Source organism: Gordionus sp. m RMFG-2023, chromosome 1 (assembly GCF_954871325.1).
Source record: "Gordionus sp. m RMFG-2023 chromosome 1, tfGorSpeb1-WG-v2, whole genome shotgun sequence".
In the NCBI taxonomy this organism is placed as follows: domain Eukaryota; kingdom Metazoa; phylum Nematomorpha; class Gordioida; order Chordodea; family Parachordodidae; genus Gordionus; species Gordionus sp. m RMFG-2023.
In genome coordinates this window covers 40,425,800-40,444,924 of record NC_088775.1, presented here as the reverse complement: position 1 = coordinate 40,444,924, position 19,125 = coordinate 40,425,800, and the positions used below count along the sequence as shown (strand labels likewise).

General features: G+C 24.8%; 1 protein-coding gene across 1 annotated transcript in view; it reads left to right on the top strand.

The window, feature by feature from the left end:
* Nucleotides 1-343: 343 nt before the first annotated feature.
* The window catches only part of LOC135925479 (probable N-acetylgalactosaminyltransferase 9), a 71,769-nt gene continuing 52,987 nt past the window's right edge, over nucleotides 344-19,125 (top strand). The window contains exons 1-3 of the mRNA XM_065460823.1: nucleotides 344-666; nucleotides 3,753-3,919; nucleotides 18,580-18,757. Of these exons, the coding sequence (XP_065316895.1) occupies nucleotides 344-666; nucleotides 3,753-3,919; nucleotides 18,580-18,757 (668 nt within the window). The remainder of the gene's footprint in view (nucleotides 667-3,752; nucleotides 3,920-18,579; nucleotides 18,758-19,125) is intronic.

The window sequence follows — 19,125 nt, the reverse complement described above, 5'->3', positions numbered from 1 at the left end:
ATAATTATCGAAGGTAACAAAATGACCTTTCGAAATAAATTGTAACTTGTATAATGTCATTAACAATTAGAATTTGTATAGTTCAATGTCATTAACAAAAAAGAAAACAATTTAAAATTTGAAAATCATTATCAAAACAAAAAAAACTTATAGTTTAAAGGATAATAAAAAAAAATTTAAACGACTTCTTAACAATAAGTTATGATATGAACATCTTTATTTGCTGAATATGAAAATGATAAATTTATTTATTAAATTATTACATTAATTCCTCAGGAAATTAAATTGCTCAACATGTGGCAAAACATGTGTAAATAAAAAAGTCTACAATTCGTGACTCGCTATGATTATATCTCGAAAATATCATTACCCTAGAAATTACAGCACTTTTATTAAATATGCCGCTTGTTTCTTCTTAATTATAACAATTTATAATATATATCAACCTATATTTCACAACCAAGATCCAAAGAGAAAATCATACTATTCTTACATTAAATATATAGATAAATACCCTGGTTTAGGAGAAAATGGAAAACCTGCTTATTTAAAGGAACCTGATGAGATAGAAAAATCAAAAGAAATCATTAAAAAAGATTCGTTTAATGTTTTATTGAGTAATAAAATTGCCTTCAACAGAAGTATACCTGATAACCGTCCAAAAGAGTACATTAATCTTTTAATTCTCATTATTAACATAATAATTTTTAATGGCCTAACTGAAAAATATCTTAACTATTACCTTTTAGATAAGAATAGGTTAAAATATCTTGTATTGTTTTAAAATTGAGCTAGTTAGATTATTTTTGAATCAGCTTTGCAGTAAGATATATATCAATTTTGTAGCTAAATTTTTTAAATTGAAATATTATGATGGGGGGGGGAGAGCCAAATTTTAATTTTTAAGTCATTCTGTTCATTAGACTTTATTTGATATGATACCCTATCATAAATTGTCTATCATTATGTTTATTCATTTTGTTTGAATTTAGTAAATCCATTTTTATTAAAAAAATATTATTTATTTTAATATACAAGTACTCATTAAAATTTATGTTCTTAGATTCAATAATTTTTAGTTTTTTTTCTCTTAGGAGTATGAATATTCATTTTTTAATCATATTAATACTGTTATAATTTCCTTTATTGTCATGATCTACCTATTATTCACTAATAAATATCAAATAATAGAAATACAATTAGTATCATCACAGGAATCAATATCTATATTTGATCAGTATTTAAATCATATATATTATGGTAAACAATAGAATTAAGATAATGCAGCCTATTAAAGCATATAAATTTTATATACAAATATGAAATAATACTGCTAGATGATATTTTCAGATTCCTAAATTATAGATTTTTGTCTTTTATTGTCATGATATTTTGTTTGCGAGAATTGAAAACTTGCCCCAGAATGTTTGGTAATATCTTCTACATTTTCTTTTGGCCAAATATATGCTTTTTATATTAAGAGCACCAGTACTTTTTATTAAAATGTTTTATATATTTTTATAATTTATACCAGGTTTTTGTGGAGTGAGAACATATAATTTGATGAATTTGGCTTTTACAGCTGCATATTTCTTCTTCACTTGATCATAATTTAGGTTATACCTTTCTAATTTCCTCCCATATTATTTAACTTGCTGTCGTTCTCTAAATTTTAAATCATCTTGCTCTAAGCGTTTTTATGCACTATTACATTCTCCATAAATGAATATTCTGACACTAAAACAAATATTATAATATAAATGGCTATATTTTTTTAAAAATTTATAAAAATTGGCAGTTATTTATAAGTTGTTTTAAGATATCAAAGTCAGGAACAACTTATTTGTATTATAATTCAGAGGCTTTATTAAAAAATAAATATGAATCTTTATCTTAGTATTACATGCTATTACATATTGACAGCTAACAAGCCTAAAATTTACCTACCTATTTATTTTTATACTTCCCATTATGATTAATATAACTGCCCATTTCTTATTATAATTTGAAAAATATTTTAATTACTTAAATTTTTTTCGTAAGAATTTCACAAGTTTATTTAAGCTAAATTTATTTTATATATTTCTATTATTTAAAAGAAAATAGTAAATTTTTATAAATTCGGAAACATCATTTAGACCACTATTTTATTTTTATCTTGATAGTAATAAATAATGCCATCCGTGCCCAAACTATTTTTTTAAATATACTTTGATCTAAGATTTACTTAAAAAATAATAGAGAAACCTTTTTTTTGATATATTTAAATTATATTATTATTTTAACTTTAATATGTTTATACTAACTTATATATATTTTCACTTAGCTAGCCATTGGGTTAAATTAAGGCCTAAAAATGTTAATATCACTATGCAAAATTTAAAAAATCCGAAGGGGTCGGGTTCGAAACTCTTATTGATTTGTCGTATAATTTCGAACTACATTCCATTATGTGTTTTAATGGATTTATAGAATTAATTTCCTATTTTTTTTCATTTGCGAATTTTATTTTTTAATGCCGACTAATGCATAATTTTAGTCATCTACTCATTTTCCTTGGTGGTTAGGGTCTATTTTTTTTATAAGCTTTAAAATCTTTAATTTTGTAACAATTAAATCTTATTAAATTTTTGAAGTTAATAGATATGGACCATCCATACTATAGTAAAAAAAAAGTGGGTAGAATCGCCTTTTGTCTGAATATCGGTTTTAAACATGCCATTTCCGAGAAGCGAATTATGATATCGACATTCGCGAATTACCGCAAATAAAACAATCCATTTTTGCGAAAAATAATAATTAAGAAACAGAGATGAATCTGATACTTCTACACCGTTGATATCGGTATTGGCCGACACTTTTAATTTTTATCAGTACTACGCCATACTAAATTATACCAAATTAATTTTTTCAGATTGTTATATTCTTTCTTTTACTTTCTCGTATATACCATCATTTTTTTGTGCCTTTCTTAAGTTAAATACTAATATAGATGGTCAAAACGTTTTAAATATTATCTGAAAGAAAATATTGTGAAACAAGTGGATACGAATCTAGGCTTGAATTGGAACACATATGATGCAAATGACATTTATATTAATCCACCTTTTGTGTATGTTAAAATAAATAAATAAACAGTTAAAACTTCCTACATAATTTTTTACTGTGGTATCTGTATCTATATCGGCAAAAAAATTTATAGCCCATGCACTACCTCTAAAAATATCATTTAACGTAATATTTTGATTTTCGAATGCGATGCGGAATTTATTTTTGATTTGATGATGCATACGTATACTCATTTTGAAAGATATTAAACCCATACTTGTGGTATAGTAAAATCAAGTTGATACTTGGCTGCTTGGGAACTACAATCTAATATCAAATTCTTTCCAGTTAAAAAATTTGAAAACCTTATGTTTTCATTAATTTTCGGAAGATTATTTTAAAAACAATCTTCTTTTTTTTTTACCAATTCCATATATTTTTTTAAAATATATACTATGCAACTTATCCATTATTCCCTTCTATTCTTTCAATTCCAGCAGATTGATATAAAACTTTAAAATTTTTATGTATTTTTTTTTAAATTAAAATTTATAAGGTGTTTCCATTCAGTAATAATTTATGCTATTGCAATTTAAAATCATATAAAAATGATTTTTTTTTACCATCCCACTTTTTCTTATATTTCAATTTTTATTGTTTGTTATACCATTAAATCAATTATTTATAAAAAAAATCATTTATAGATGTGCAGAAATAAAGTATGACGATGATCTTCCAAACGCCAGCATAGTAGTGATATTTAACAATGAAGCGTTTACCGCCATTATCCGAATGATATGGAGCATCATTAATCGTACCCCCACCCAGCTCGTTCACCAAATCATATTATTTGATGATTTCAGCGATAAAGGTTAGCAAATTTTATACCCTTGTTTTTTTCAGACATTATAACCTTAGTTCTGAGACTGCCAAAGGCAGTGTTTACAAATTTTATTAATTTTTTATTTTGATAGAGACTGCCCTATTTTTTATAATATATATTTAAAAAATCCCGATTTCGGAAAGCGTATGTGGCCTATAAGAACGTGGTTTGCCTATCTAATAATTCTGGGTTCACATCAAGGTCCACATTATTTTTTCTGAAGCCAACTTGGTATTTCCATCATAGGGGGATGATATATGATAGATGGTAGCGACACGGGATTCCACCACTTAATATAGAAATGGATTTAATTTAGCTTGTTAAATGCTAGTTTTAAACATAGGGCGCTATTGCTTCCACTATTTTTTCAAGAAAGTAGCGCGTTATTAGATAATTTAAAAATTTGACGCTACTTTAGATTTTTTTAAAAATATTTTATAGTTATCTCTATTTCCACATATAAAACATATTGGTATTAAAATGTGACTATAATTTCAAATATATGTAATTTGGTTATTTTTTTTATTGCATTTCAATGGTATTAACATATCTACTGTCATCCCCAAGTCTAGAGCGATGATCAGAAAGTATAAGCTTTGTTGTATTAAATAATCGTTCAACATTAGCATTTAATGGCAATGCAGTATCAAATTTAAAATACATATTTTTTTATATAATAAAATTATCAAAATATTTATTTGAGTATTTTTAGATTTAAAAAAATGCGTCTAGAGGATTTTCAGTATTATTATTATTTATTTCAAAAAAATCATATATAGTAGGTGACGTTTTTGATCTGACTAGCCTGGTTTGGCATCCTTTATATTTTTAATCTACAAATTTTTCGATAATAGGTTTAGTATATGAGCTAAACCAAAAACAATAATTTTTTTTGAGATGATGTAGGCCATCAATTATTTAATGACATGACTCCCTAATTCTTTTCATATATCAGCGTTGTCGATAGTTACATCACAATTTTATTTAATTTTTTATGAATAATCTTATTAGTTCTGACAATATTTTATAGTATGTTATGGTATAAAATGTAAATTATATCAAGCAAAATAGAATCAGCAACTTCACATATTATTGTTGCACAAATCTTGAACCATCCAAATTGCAAAGCCCTTTAATCATTCTCAGGTTTTGTAATTCATAATTACATATTTTTTTTTTATCTTGATATCAACAAAATGATTTCAGATTAGATCAAATTTACCACTCGATTATGCCATGCCACATTATTAACAAAAATAAATAAATACGATTTTAGATGATAACGATTAGTGTTGGTGAATGGCTCGATTTGAGCCGATGTTTAAAACGGCTAGCTTAATATTTTAGCCAGTAAAATATTGCATAAGCCTCGAGATTTCTCTAATAGATATCCAAACCTTTGTGCCATATATGTGCAAAATCTTCAGGCTTGCGTCATATTTTTTAAAATATAATATTAAGTTGAACGTTTTTAAAAATCGAATCGAACCGTTTACCAACGCTAATATTAAAGCAAAAAAATCTGAAAAAATTATATTTGAATTAACTAAAATTAATTTTTTCAAAATTAATATTGATTTAAATCCACCTTTTAACAAATTTATATATAAGGATATAATATTATATGCCTCTCTATAACGGTTTTAAATAATTTTGCAGGGATCTATATATTTTCTTATTAAATAAAAATTATATAAATATTTGTTATCCTTTTTTTTGCCCCTGATTGCTCCCGGTCTAAGACCGATAGGACCGTTGACCTTCACTAATCACAATAGCATTCATTTTAAAAATTAATGAATTATTTTCTTTCATACTTACTGATAAACTAAGATTTTTTATAAACAGTTTATACATATCGAATTTTTCCAGTCGGCTTATCAAGTTAGCTAATAAATTATCATATATATTTTTTCAATAATTTCCTAACCGGATATATTACCTTTTACTTGCAAAGAAATATTATACTATGGTTATAGAAGTCTTCCACAATAATATAATTAAAAAAATCTTCCAATAATAATAAGACAAATAATATCACTAATAATTGCTTTTATTTCCAAATATTTTCGAATTACGAATTCACACATAATCAAACAATAAATATAATCGAATTATCAAATCTATATATCACATATATTTTTATCAATAATCAAATTAAAATCAATAAATATTTTTATATGATATACATTTTAGTAAATAATGTTATTTTTTTTTATCTACACATACATATATTTTACTAAGCTTACAACATTTCGAATCCCGGAAAATAATTCCCCGGAAAAAAAATCCCCGGAAATTAATTCCCCGGAAAAAAAATCCCCGGAAAAAAAATCCCCGGAAAATAAATCCCCGGAAATTAATTCCCCGGAAAAAAATCCCCAGGAAAATAATTACCCGGAAAAAAATTCCCAGGTAAATAATTCTCCGGAAAAAAAATCCCCGGAATAAAATTCCCCTGGAAAATAATTCCCCGGAAAAAATTTCCCCACTATACATTGAATTGCTAATGCATTGCTAAACTGCATTGCTAAAAGGCAATCAATCATTATCAATTATAAATCAATCAAAAATTTATTACGTATATTTTTTTAATGATAATTTTTTAAACTTTTTTTAAAATATATATAAATCATTTTTTTATTATAAATGAAGAATACTGATTAAATGATATAGTATATAATTTTATTTTTATTTAATATTATTAATAAGAAATTTATTTTTCTAGCTTATTAAAACAAATATACATTTTATTCAATTTTAAAAATTAACAAATATATATCCGTAAGAGGGCGTTATATGTTTTAATATGTATCATTTTAGGAAACCGGAATGATGATTGGATAGAATTTTTTTTATATTTGGGTATATATATACATATGAAAAACCTAAAAATTAAAAATTTTTTTTAGGTTTCTTTAATGTTTAATGATTAGGTTTAGAATAGTAAAATAATGGAAATTTTTTAAAGTAAATATTGCTGGCGTTATTTATCAAAATCTCTTTATACGTGTATATTTACGTGCTAAGCATTATTCTAAAAAATATTTTGAAAATAATTTGATTTGACCGATTGCCGAGCTCAAAACCGACCACTCACTAAATATTCGATTGACCAAATTTATTAGGAATATAATTTAAAAAATGTTGATTTTCGTTTTATATATCTATAAATACGTATAAAACATAATCCTAATAATTCTTCAGAATTAATTTTATCAAAATTTTTAAATATTTTATTTGAGAATTATTATTTCGTTGATTTATTTATAGGGAATTTTTTCTCCTAATTTTGTAATTTTAATTATCTTAAAAACGGAGATTTTTTTTCCGGGGAATTATTTTTCTAGATTCTTTTTTAATATAGCTTACATTTAATATATTTATTGTAGCTTTCATTCTCTTCGCTACACTGCACAAGGTACGATTCCCAAACAATTTATTTTAAATGAAATAGTTACATTTCTCATATTTAAATAAATATATTATGCTAAGCTAACCTATCTCATATTTTACTTTTAATAAACCTTTTATCGGTCCGTTGTCTCACCCCCTCCTTCATTATTATATAGGATTTAACTTGTAATATACAATAAATTTATTGAATTTAAAACAAATTAAACAATAACATAAAATTTATCGAATTTAAAAACATTTAATGGTAAATCTAAATATATTTCCGCGAATATGAAGTTAATGATTTATTTTCAAAAAAGATACTCCAGCAGTAGTCCGCCAACATATTTATACGATTCTTGCCGGGAATTTAAATTGAAAACTTAAGACCCCCCAAAACGAAATTCTTTACCATTTTTCTCAAAAAGCAATCGATAAAAAATTATAAAAATTAATAAATTTATAAGGAAATATAAATCTAACACTATCACCAATTTTCAGGGATTTTCATTTGATACTTTTTAAAATATATCCGTATTACCATTTTTGAGATTTCGAAAAGTTGCCTTTATACGATAATATTTTTAAAACTTGACGTGAAGGGAAAACTTAGAAAACGAATTCGAACTCAGTGTCAAATTCTGCACCAAAACTTGTTTTTATTTATTTTTTCTCCCATTTTTCTTGTCACACAGTACAATTAATAAAAATTGATAAAGACATAAATATTAAATAAAACCTATACAATAATTTTAATCTATATTTATTCAACTTTTAGGTAGAGATATCAACATCCAAGGATGTTTTTATCATCTAACTCAATCAACTCATAGAAAGATTCATTAATTGGGGTTAGAATCATCATATCGGAATGATCCAATGTTATGCTTATTTGCAGCTATGATCGATGGATTAGCATTCTTACCTATACACGATGTCAAACGAGGTATGGAGTATTTAAAAACCATTGTATCGGATGAAAACAATGAATTATTGTTTTATTTTGATAAAAATTATGTGAATGGAGAATTGAGACATGGGAAAAACTCTCAAAGGCAAGTAGAGCCATTGTTCCCACCAGAAACATGGAATGTGTTCAATGTTACGATTGCTGGGGAAAATCGAACAAACAATGTATGTGAAGGATGGAATAACCGATTTAAGCATATTGTAGGCAACAAAAAACCGAAGATATGGGAACTACTCGAAAAAATAAGGATGGAAATAGCGGTTGATATGGGAAAAATCGTCCAATGGAATATTGAGACATACACTCCCAAAAAAATCGTATTTATGCAACGAAACAAACTATTTTAAAAAATTTATGCATTGATTATTTAGAAGAGAGAAGGGACTTGCCCAATTTTCTCTCTTCAATTGGAGAACATATACGTTCTAGAATTGTTTCTTTTGAATAATATAATTTATTATTCTATATATCATTTAATAAAATTATAATTATTTCTTTTCTGTAACTTTTGAAAAAAATTCATAAGCAAAATAATAATTGTTAGATTAGAAAAATATAATACTCACTGCTGATAATCACCTCTGGATGTATTTTGATTAAAGTGGTCAGCATTTTTCATTACTTTTGGCAGTATTTAATTAAAATTGGGCAGTAAAAAATATAATTTTGCAAGTTTTATAGTGATTTTGTATTCAGTCAGTTAAATTCTTAAAGTAGGTAAATACTTCAGTAAAATAATATTTATCAAATAGAGGGTATCAGATTGAATTGCTAATTTCCTATTTAGCCACAAAATTTATAAAATTATATTATTTAATAGCTTATCCTTGTAAAAACAAAAAGGGGCGCTATTTAAGAGTCAGTAAACTGTGAAAAGCCTTTTATCATATTTCTAAAAAAATGATTAAAATTTGTGTAAAAATAATTTTTCAATAAATACCTAAAAGTTGATGAAAGTGTGTAAAGGTGAACTAGATTTATTTAACTTTCGTTTTATTATTTAAAATCTCAAATCCTCGAAGAAATTTGACTTTAAAAAACATTTCTATTTAATTAAATACTGCAGAGCAGATCCGGGTCACGGGATTTTTTTTCCGGGGAATTATTTTCCTAGATTCAAATTTACTAGTAATATAATTTGAAAATTGTTCATTTTTGTTTTATATATCTATAAATACATATAAAACATAATCTCAAAAAATATTTTAAAAATATCGTGGTTTGGCGGATAACCGACTCGTATATGTTTTACTCGTAATTATAGATATATAAAACAAAAAATGAACATTTTTCGAATCATATTACTAGTAAATTTTATGAATCGAATATTTAGTAAGTGGGGTTTTGAGCTCGGCAATCAGTCAAATCAAATTATTTTCAAAATATTTTTTAGGATAATGCTGAGCACGTATATATATACGCGTATAATACAAAAATGAAGATTTTTCCATGGATAACGCCAGCAATGCAGTATTTGGTCATTCGGTCGGTTTTCGGGTCAAATCACGATATTTTTAAAATATTTTTTGGAATTATGTTTTATACGTATTAACAAAAATCAACATTTTTCAATTTATCTTAATAGCAAATTTGATCAATTAAATATTTAATAAGTGGTCGGTTTTGAACTCGGCAATCGGTCAAATCAAATTATTTTCAAAATATTTTTTAGAATAATGCTTAGCACGTAAATATACACGTATAAAACAAAAATGAAGAGATTTTGATAAATAACGCCAGCAATATTTTCTTTAAAAAATTTCCATTGTTTTACTATTCTAAACCTACTCATTAAACATCAAAGAAACCTAAAAAAATTTTTAATTTTTAGGTTTTTCATATGTATATATATACCCAAATATAAAAAAAATTCTATCCAATCATCATTCCGGTTTCCTAAAATGATACATATTAAAACATATAACGCCCTCTTACGGATATATATTTGTTAATTTTTAAAATTGAATAAAATGTATATTTGTTTTAATAAGCTAGAAAAATAAATTTCTTATTAATAATATTAAATAAAAATAAAATTATATACTATATCATTTAATCAGTATTCTTCATTTATAATAAAAAAATGATTTAAATATATTTTAAAAAAAGTTTAAAAAATTATCATTAAAAAAATATACGTAATAAATTTTTGATTGATTTATATTATATAGGATTTATCGCTACACTGCACAAGGTACGATTCCCAAACAATTTATTTGATTCCCAAACAATTTATTTTAAATGAAATAGTTACATTTCTCATATTTAAATAAATATATTATGCTAAGCTAACCTATCTCATATTTTACTTTTAATAAACCTTTTATCGGTCCGTTGTCTCACCCCCTCCTTCATTATTATATAGGATTTAACTTGTAATATACAATAAATTTATTGAATTTAAAACAAATTAAACAATAACATAAAATTTATCGAATTTAAAAACATTTAATGGTAAATCTAAATATATTTCCGCGAATATGAAGTTGATGATTTATTTTCAAAAAAGATACTCCAGCAGTAGTCCGCCAACATATTTATACGATTCTTGCCGGGAATTTAAATTGAAAACTTAAGACCCCCCAAAACGAAATTCTTTAACATTTTTCTCAAAAAGCAATCGATAAAAAATTATAAAAATTAATAAAGGAAATATAAATCTAACACTATCACCAATTTTCAGGGATTTTCATTTGATACTTTTTTTAAAATATATCCGTATTACCATTTTTGAGATTTCGAAAAGTTGCCTTTATACGATAATATTTTTAAAACTTGACGTGAAGGGAAAACTTAGAAAACGAATTCGAACTCAATGTCAAATTCTGCACCAAAACTTGTTTTTATTTATTTTTTCTCCCATTTTTCTTGTCACACAGTACAATTAATAAAAATTGATAAAGACATAAATATTAAATAAAACCTATACAATAATTTTAATCTATATTTTTTCAACTTTTAGGTAGAGATATCAACATCCAAGGATGTTTTTATCATCTAACTCAATCAAATCATAGAAAGATTCAGGAATTGGGGTTAGAATCATCATATCGGTATGATCCAATGTTATGCTTATTTGCAGCTATGATCGATGGATTAGCATTCTTACCTATACACGATGTCAAACGAGGTATGGAGTATTTAAAAACCATTGTATCGGATGAAAACAAAGAATTATTGTTTTATTTTGATAAAAATTATGTGAATGGAGAATTGAGACATGGGAAAAACTCTCAAAGGCAAGTAGAGCCATTGTTCCCACCAGAAACATGGAATGTGTTCAATGTTACGATTGCTGGGGAAAATCGAACAAACAATGTATGTGAAGGATGGAATAACCGATTTAAGCATATTGTAGGCAACAAAAAACCGAAGATATGGGAACTACTCGAAAAAATAAGGATGGAAATAGCGGTTGATATGGGAAAAATCGACCAATGGAATATTGGGACATACACTCCCAAAAAAAATCGTATTCATGCAACGAAACAAACTATTTTAAAAAATTTATGCATTGATTATTTAGAAGAGAGAAGGGACTTGCCCAATTTTCTCTCTTCAATTGGAGAACATATACGTTCTAGAATTGTTTCTTTTGAATAATATAATTTATTATTCTATATATCATTTAATAAAATTATAATTATTTCTTTTCTGTAACTTTTGAAAAAAATTCATAAGCAAAATAATAATTGTTAGATTAGAAAAATATAATACTCACTGCTGATAATCACCTCTGGATGTATTTTGATTAAAGTGGTCAGCATTTTTCATTACTTTTGGCAGTATTTAATTAAAATTGGGCAGTAAAAAATATAATTTTGCAAGTTTTATAGTGATTTTGTATTCAGTCAGTTAAATTCTTAAAGTAGGTCAATACTTCAGTAAAATAATTTTTATCAAATAGAGGGTATCAGATTGAATTGCTAATTTCCTATTTAGCCACAAAATTTATAAAATTATTTTATTTAATAGCTTATCCTTGTAAAAACAAAAAGGGGCGCTATTTAAGAGTCAGTAAACTGTGAAAAGCCTTTTATCATATTTCTAAAAAAATGATTAAAATTTGTGTAAAAATAATTTTTCAATAAATACCTAAAAGTTGATGAAAGTGTGTAAAGGTGAACTAGATTTATTTAACTTTCGTTTTATTATTTAAAATCTCAAATCCTCGAAGAAATTTGACTTTAAAAAACATTTCTATTTAATTAAATACTGCAGAGCAGATCCGGGTCACGGGATTTTTTTTCCGGGGAATTATTTTCCTAGATTCAAATTTACTAGTAATATAATTTGAAAATTGTTCATTTTTGTTTTATATATCTATAAATACATATAAAACATAATCCCAAAAAATATTTTAAAAATATCGTGGTTTGGCGGATAACCGACTCGTATATGTTTTACTCGTAATTATAGATATATAAAACAAAAAATGAACATTTTTCGAATCATATTACTAGTAAATTTTATGAATCGAATATTTAGTAAGTGGGGTTTTGAGCTCGGCAATCAGTCAAATCAAATTATTTTCAAAATATTTTTTAGGATAATGCTTAGCACGTATATATATACGCGTATAATACAAAAATGAAGATTTTTCCATGGATAACGCCAGCAATGCAGTATTTGGTCATTCGGTCGGTTTTCGGGTCAAATCACGATATTTTTAAAATATTTTTTGGAATTATGTTTTATACGTATTAACAAAAATCAACATTTTTCAATTTATCTTAATAGCAAATTTGATCAATTAAATATTTAATAAGTGGTCGGTTTTGAACTCGGCAATCGGTCAAATCAAATTATTTTCAAAATATTTTTTAGAATAATGCTTAGCACGTAAATATACACGTATAAAACAAAAATGAAGAGATTTTGATAAATAACGCCAGCAATATTTACTTTAGAAAATTTCCATTGTTTTACTATTCTAAACCTACTCATAAATTAAACATCAAAGAAACCTAAAAAAATTTTTTAATTTTTAGGTTTTTCATATGTATATATATACCCAAATATAAAAAAAGTGCTATCCAATCATCATTCCGGTTTCCTAAAATGATACATATTAAAACATATAACGCCCTCTTATATATATTTGTTAATTTTTAAAATTGAATAAAATGTATATTTGTTTTAATAAGCTAGAAAAATAAATTTCTTATTAATAATATTAAATAAAAATAAAATTATATACTATATCATTTACAGTGAAACGATACACATGTTTAAATATACTATAAAAGGGGGTAAACAAAATAAGATTTTATTTTTAATAGAATAAAGATTGAAATTAAATATGGACAAGCAATTAATTAAGAAGATTAATAGTTGATTAATCATTATAAAAAGAAATGTGTTACATATATATAATTTGTGATGAAAAATGAATTTTTTTCTTATTTTCTTTGAGAATGCTCAAGTAAGATATTTGATTAAATTTCATTTAAAATTCTAAATCATTTTTTGTAAAAAGTCTTTTTAATATTTGAAAATATTTTAGAATTTCTTAAATGTAATCTATTTTGTATATCCATTTATTTCGATAAAAATATGATAACACTATAAACTTTTATAATAATTTCGATAAAATAATTAATACATAAAAAATATAATTAAAATTTATCAAACATTTGTTGTTCTTCCGGCATTGATAACATTTTGGTAAATATATCTAATTTTTCTTTATTCCAATATTTGTGTATTCTTTTTGGTCTTTGAATTCTCGACGAAGATTGGGAGTTTTCATTTAAATTGGAAAAATTAGTATTACTATTGGATAATAAAGATTCTATATTAAACATTTTTTTTTATTATTTAAGAAAAATTAAAAATAATTAATATGTAAGTATTTTAATTTTTTATTTTGAATTAAATTTTAACACATTTTTTTTATAATGATTAATCAACTATAAATCTTCTTAATTAATTGCTTGTCCATATTTAATTTCAATCTTTATTCTATTAAAAATAAAATCTTATTTTGTTTACCCCCTTTTATAGTATATTTAAACATGTGTATCGTTTCACTGTAATCAGTATTCTTCATCTATAATAAAAAAATGATTTAAATATATTTTAAAAAAAGTTTAAAAAATTATCATTAAAAAAATATACGTAATAAATTTTTGATTGATTTATAATTGATTATGATTGATTGCCTTTTAGCAATGCAGTTTAGCAATGCATTAGCAATTCAATGTATAGTGGGGAAATTTTTTCCGGGGAATTATTTTCCAGGGGAATTTTATTCCGGGGATTTTTTTTCCGGAGAATTATTTACCTGGGAATTATTTTCTGGGGAATTTTTTTCCGGGCAATTATTTTCCGGGTATTTTTTTTCCGGGTAATTAATTTCCGGGAATTTATTTTCCGGGGATTTTTTTCCAGGGAATTAATTTCCGGGGATTTTTTTTCCAGGGAATTAATTTCCGGGGATTTTTTTTCCGGGAATTTTTTTCCGGGATTTTTTTTCCGGGGAATTATTTTCCGCTTACCCAACATTTCCACCCCTAACGGGCCAAGGACATGTAAAAAAAAATATATAATATATATACAATATAAACACATTCTAAATTTACCGCACATAATGTTTTTTTTTCTTTTAATCATTTTCCGGTTGCAATAATTTAATTTCTTCCATCTCCGTATCAGTATATTCCATATTTTCCTTTGTATTATCAACTTTCATATTTTTCTTTTCAAGATCCGTTGTATTTATATATCTTGGGTTCTTCTCCAGGCGTATCCCTAGTTGATTGGTATCTACCTTATAGCTTGGGTCCTTTGTAGCTTTTGGGGTTCCTTGATATCTTACGGGAGGCCACACTCTATTCCCATAATACTTCCTCCTGGATTCTAATTCATTCACTTTATTATAATCCATCTGTCCCACATTTATTTGTTTTTTCATCTTCGGATCATAATTTCTTGAACAACTAGGAATATTATCAGAAACCTCTAATTCATCATTATGAAATTTCGGTACACAGTTTTTTTTTCAATAAATAAGAAGGAACTTCATAATCAGCAAGCAAATGCTCTTTGGACTGGCAGCGGAAACATTGCCGTCCCATGATATATTTATTTTTCTAAATTCCATGTTTTATCAATATCATATTTTCCCCTAGGAAAATAGGGATATAGTCGAATGTCTTAGCCTTTATGGCTTCGGCATTCCTAAGGCTTTATTTTTTTTTGAATCAAAAATATACACAGAATATAATTGCGAGAAAACAATAATAATAACAAATTAGTAATATGTGCTATTTATAGGGTAAATTATTTTAAAAAAAACAAACAATTAAAATAAAATAAAATAACAATATGTTTTTTTATTTTTGCACAACCCTCAAAAAATAAATGACAATTAAATATATAATATATAACAAAACAGATTTAAAAAATACATACGGTAATTTTTTTGCATTTACAATTTTTATATAATTTAATTTTTTTTATAAAATACATACGGTAATTTTTTTGCATTAACAATTTTTATATAACTTAATTTTTTTTATAAAATAGAGTTTAATATTTTTTTCAAATGTTTAATATACGACAAATTTTATCTAATAATACAAATTCATTTACATTAAATCCTGATCCTGTTTTATCTAATTCAAATTCAATACCTAATATTACAAATAATTTCCATATGATCAATTCTTCCTCTGTAAGTGGTGATTCTATTACTGATCCAACATCGGCTATTCCAAGAAGAAAATATACTAACTGGAATAAGGAAAAAATTGATATAGTAAAAAAATTATTATCGGTACCCGAGAGAGAGCGAATGAAAATCCTTTTGATTTTTCAAATTAATAAAATGCATCAATTTTTGGAGATTGGTTATCGAGGACAACCAATGAATTAAGGTAAATTTATAAAAATATAATTTATATTGAAATATATTTTAAAGGAATTTAGAAAAAGGAGAATATATATATAAAGAAAAAACGAAAATTAAAATATCCAATTTTTAATGTATTTTTTAAATCTGTTTTGTTATATATTATATATTTGATTGTCATTTATTTTTTGAGGGTTGTGCAAAAATAAAAAAACATATTGTTATTTTATTTTAATTGTTTGTTTTTTTTTAAATAATTTACCCTATATAATAATAAATAAAGGGGGACAAAAAATCATCATATTAATTATTGTATCTTTAGATTTATAAAAAACAATGTGAAGTATAATATTAAAATTTACCACATATGTTAGTTGAAGAAACGATATGTATATATTTTTTTTCCTTTAAAAAAATTGGAATGGAATGTGATGATATTCCATGTTTATAGTTTTAATAGTTATAATTATAAATTTATATTTTTTTTTTACCCCTCTCTTCACATCTTTATAATTTTTTTTGTGGTTTTCATACTAATTTTTTTTCCTTAATTGATGTGATGATATTCCATGTTTATAGTTTTAATAGTGATAATTATAAATTATATTTTTTTTATCCCTCTTCACATCTTTATATTTTTTTGTGGTCCATATTTATTTGTTTTATAATTGAAACTTAAGAAAAGAAGAAATAATTGTAAATGATATCATAAAACCTCATGTGTTGTCTGATAAATTTACAACATAATAAATTGTCGTTGGCTTATAAAGGATTATTTACCACCGGCCCGGTCCTTCAGGACTCTAATCTAGACCGATGATTCATTCATTAAAATGCATTAGTTCATATATTGATTTCAGCCATTGAAAGGGATTTAGACGAAATGCGAAAGGAAATAGCATACCAACAGCCAGAGTTGTTAAGAGATATTTTTTAAATGGCTCTAGATACAGATACATCGCCTGTATCATAATTGTATACAGGGTTCGTTTTTCTCTATCTGAAACTGATTATGAGAGCACAAAATACTTAAACAATATTTTAATATTTTGTTCTCATTCAATCGAACACCATATAAAATTTTTATCATTCTTTTGAACAAATTCCCATTTAAAACTAGCATTTATTATAAAAAAAATTTTTTTTACATTAAACTTATAATTTGTTAATTAAAAGTTAGTGGAATATCTATATATTAAAAATTAAATAAATTTATTTGCTTAAAATAAATTTGTGCATCAATGGTATTGTTTTTATTTATTAGTGGACGTCATGGCTAAGCAAGGATTTATATATTCCTTTACATGAAAAAAATATCCTTCACAATTTTGAACTGATATTTATATTTAAATGTGAAAAAAAATGATATTTAATGAATATATATTATTTTATATATAAGTTTTAATTGTATATATATATTTTTTAATTTTTTATTATATTAGTCTTAATATTTTTTTATATATTTATTTAAATTATATGCTCATATGAGATAAAATGAATTTTGCATTCAAATATTTTTATTTTTAGATAAAAAAAGCTTTAAATTACAGTATATCAAAATGTATTTTAAAAATAGCTAAAATAGATATAGATAGGACATTTTTATATCTAGATACTTTAACAACTCTGCTAACAGCCAATGAAATTAGCTACAGCTAGGGTTTAACAATCTTCAAATGAGCATTTGAAAATTTTTTCGCCCAAAATTTTGAACAAAATCTTAGAAGATCAATGTAATTGAAGATTTGATTTTTTAAAGATCAAAAATTTTTTACAAATATTTGTGATTTAATCATAAAAAATTTTTTTTATGCATAAATAGGCCATAATATTACTTAAGAAAGATTTGGAATTTTTGGCAATATTAGATCAAAAATCCTGTTATGCCCAAAAAGTTTCTTTTAAGAAAATAATTTTAAAAAATCTTCCGAAATCGAAATCTTTGAAGATTTTTTATTTTTGAGTAAATGTTAAACCATAGTTTTGATATCATAGTTCTATTAAATAGGATACACTTAACTATATACCTTGAAAAAATCTCAATTATTTATAAAATAATTTATGACAATCCTTCAGATATATTGTCTTTGGAAATTCCGACAATTTGTCAACCGGTTACGAATTCTTATATATTAGTTTTAAAAGTCTCGGACATGAATCTAAGCTTGAGATAGAAAGGCAATTAACTTGTTCTAGATTTTGCAAGGCCGGCTGGTCTTTGTTAAAAAAATATATGCCGGTGTATTTTTAGAGTCCTAAAAAAATTAGGTTCGTGAACAACGAACGTCCAAATTTTTATCCATATCTTAGTATATAATCCCCTCCCCCCCCCACTCCCAACGTTTTTAGAAAAACGATATTATAGCTTTATACATTCTATTTATATTAATATCTACCTTTATATTTAAATCTAAAATTTCTGCACAGAGGAATTAAAACGTCCCTTGGATGACTACGTAAGGGACCATTTTTCTTCCAAACTGGTTCAAATTTACAGGAGCAAAGAGCGACTAGGTCTTATTCGAGCGAGGATAGCTGGGGCCGAAAAGTCCAATGGAGATGTTTTAGTATACCTTGACGCCCATTGCGAAGTCAACATTGGTTGGTAAGTCACCTTATTATTTAGATTTGATTGTTTTTATACCGAAAAAAAAGATATGAGTAAATTTAATTTATTGACGGTTCATTCACGATCATTAGTCCTAATATATTATGTGTGTGCTGTGCAGTATAAAATTACATAAGAAAAAGAATATTTAAAAAAAATTATTTTCTATAAGATATATTTAAAAATCGCTCTCTTGATCATGTATTCTATTACATAATTTTTACATCTTAACCTGTTTATTAAAAAAAAAGAAAAAAATATTATGATTTCGGAAAGTTTATATGAGAATAAATAAAGATTATTAGAAACCTGCCCGCCAGAGCTGGTTTTAAAATGGTAAAATTTAAAAAATCGCCATGGTAAAA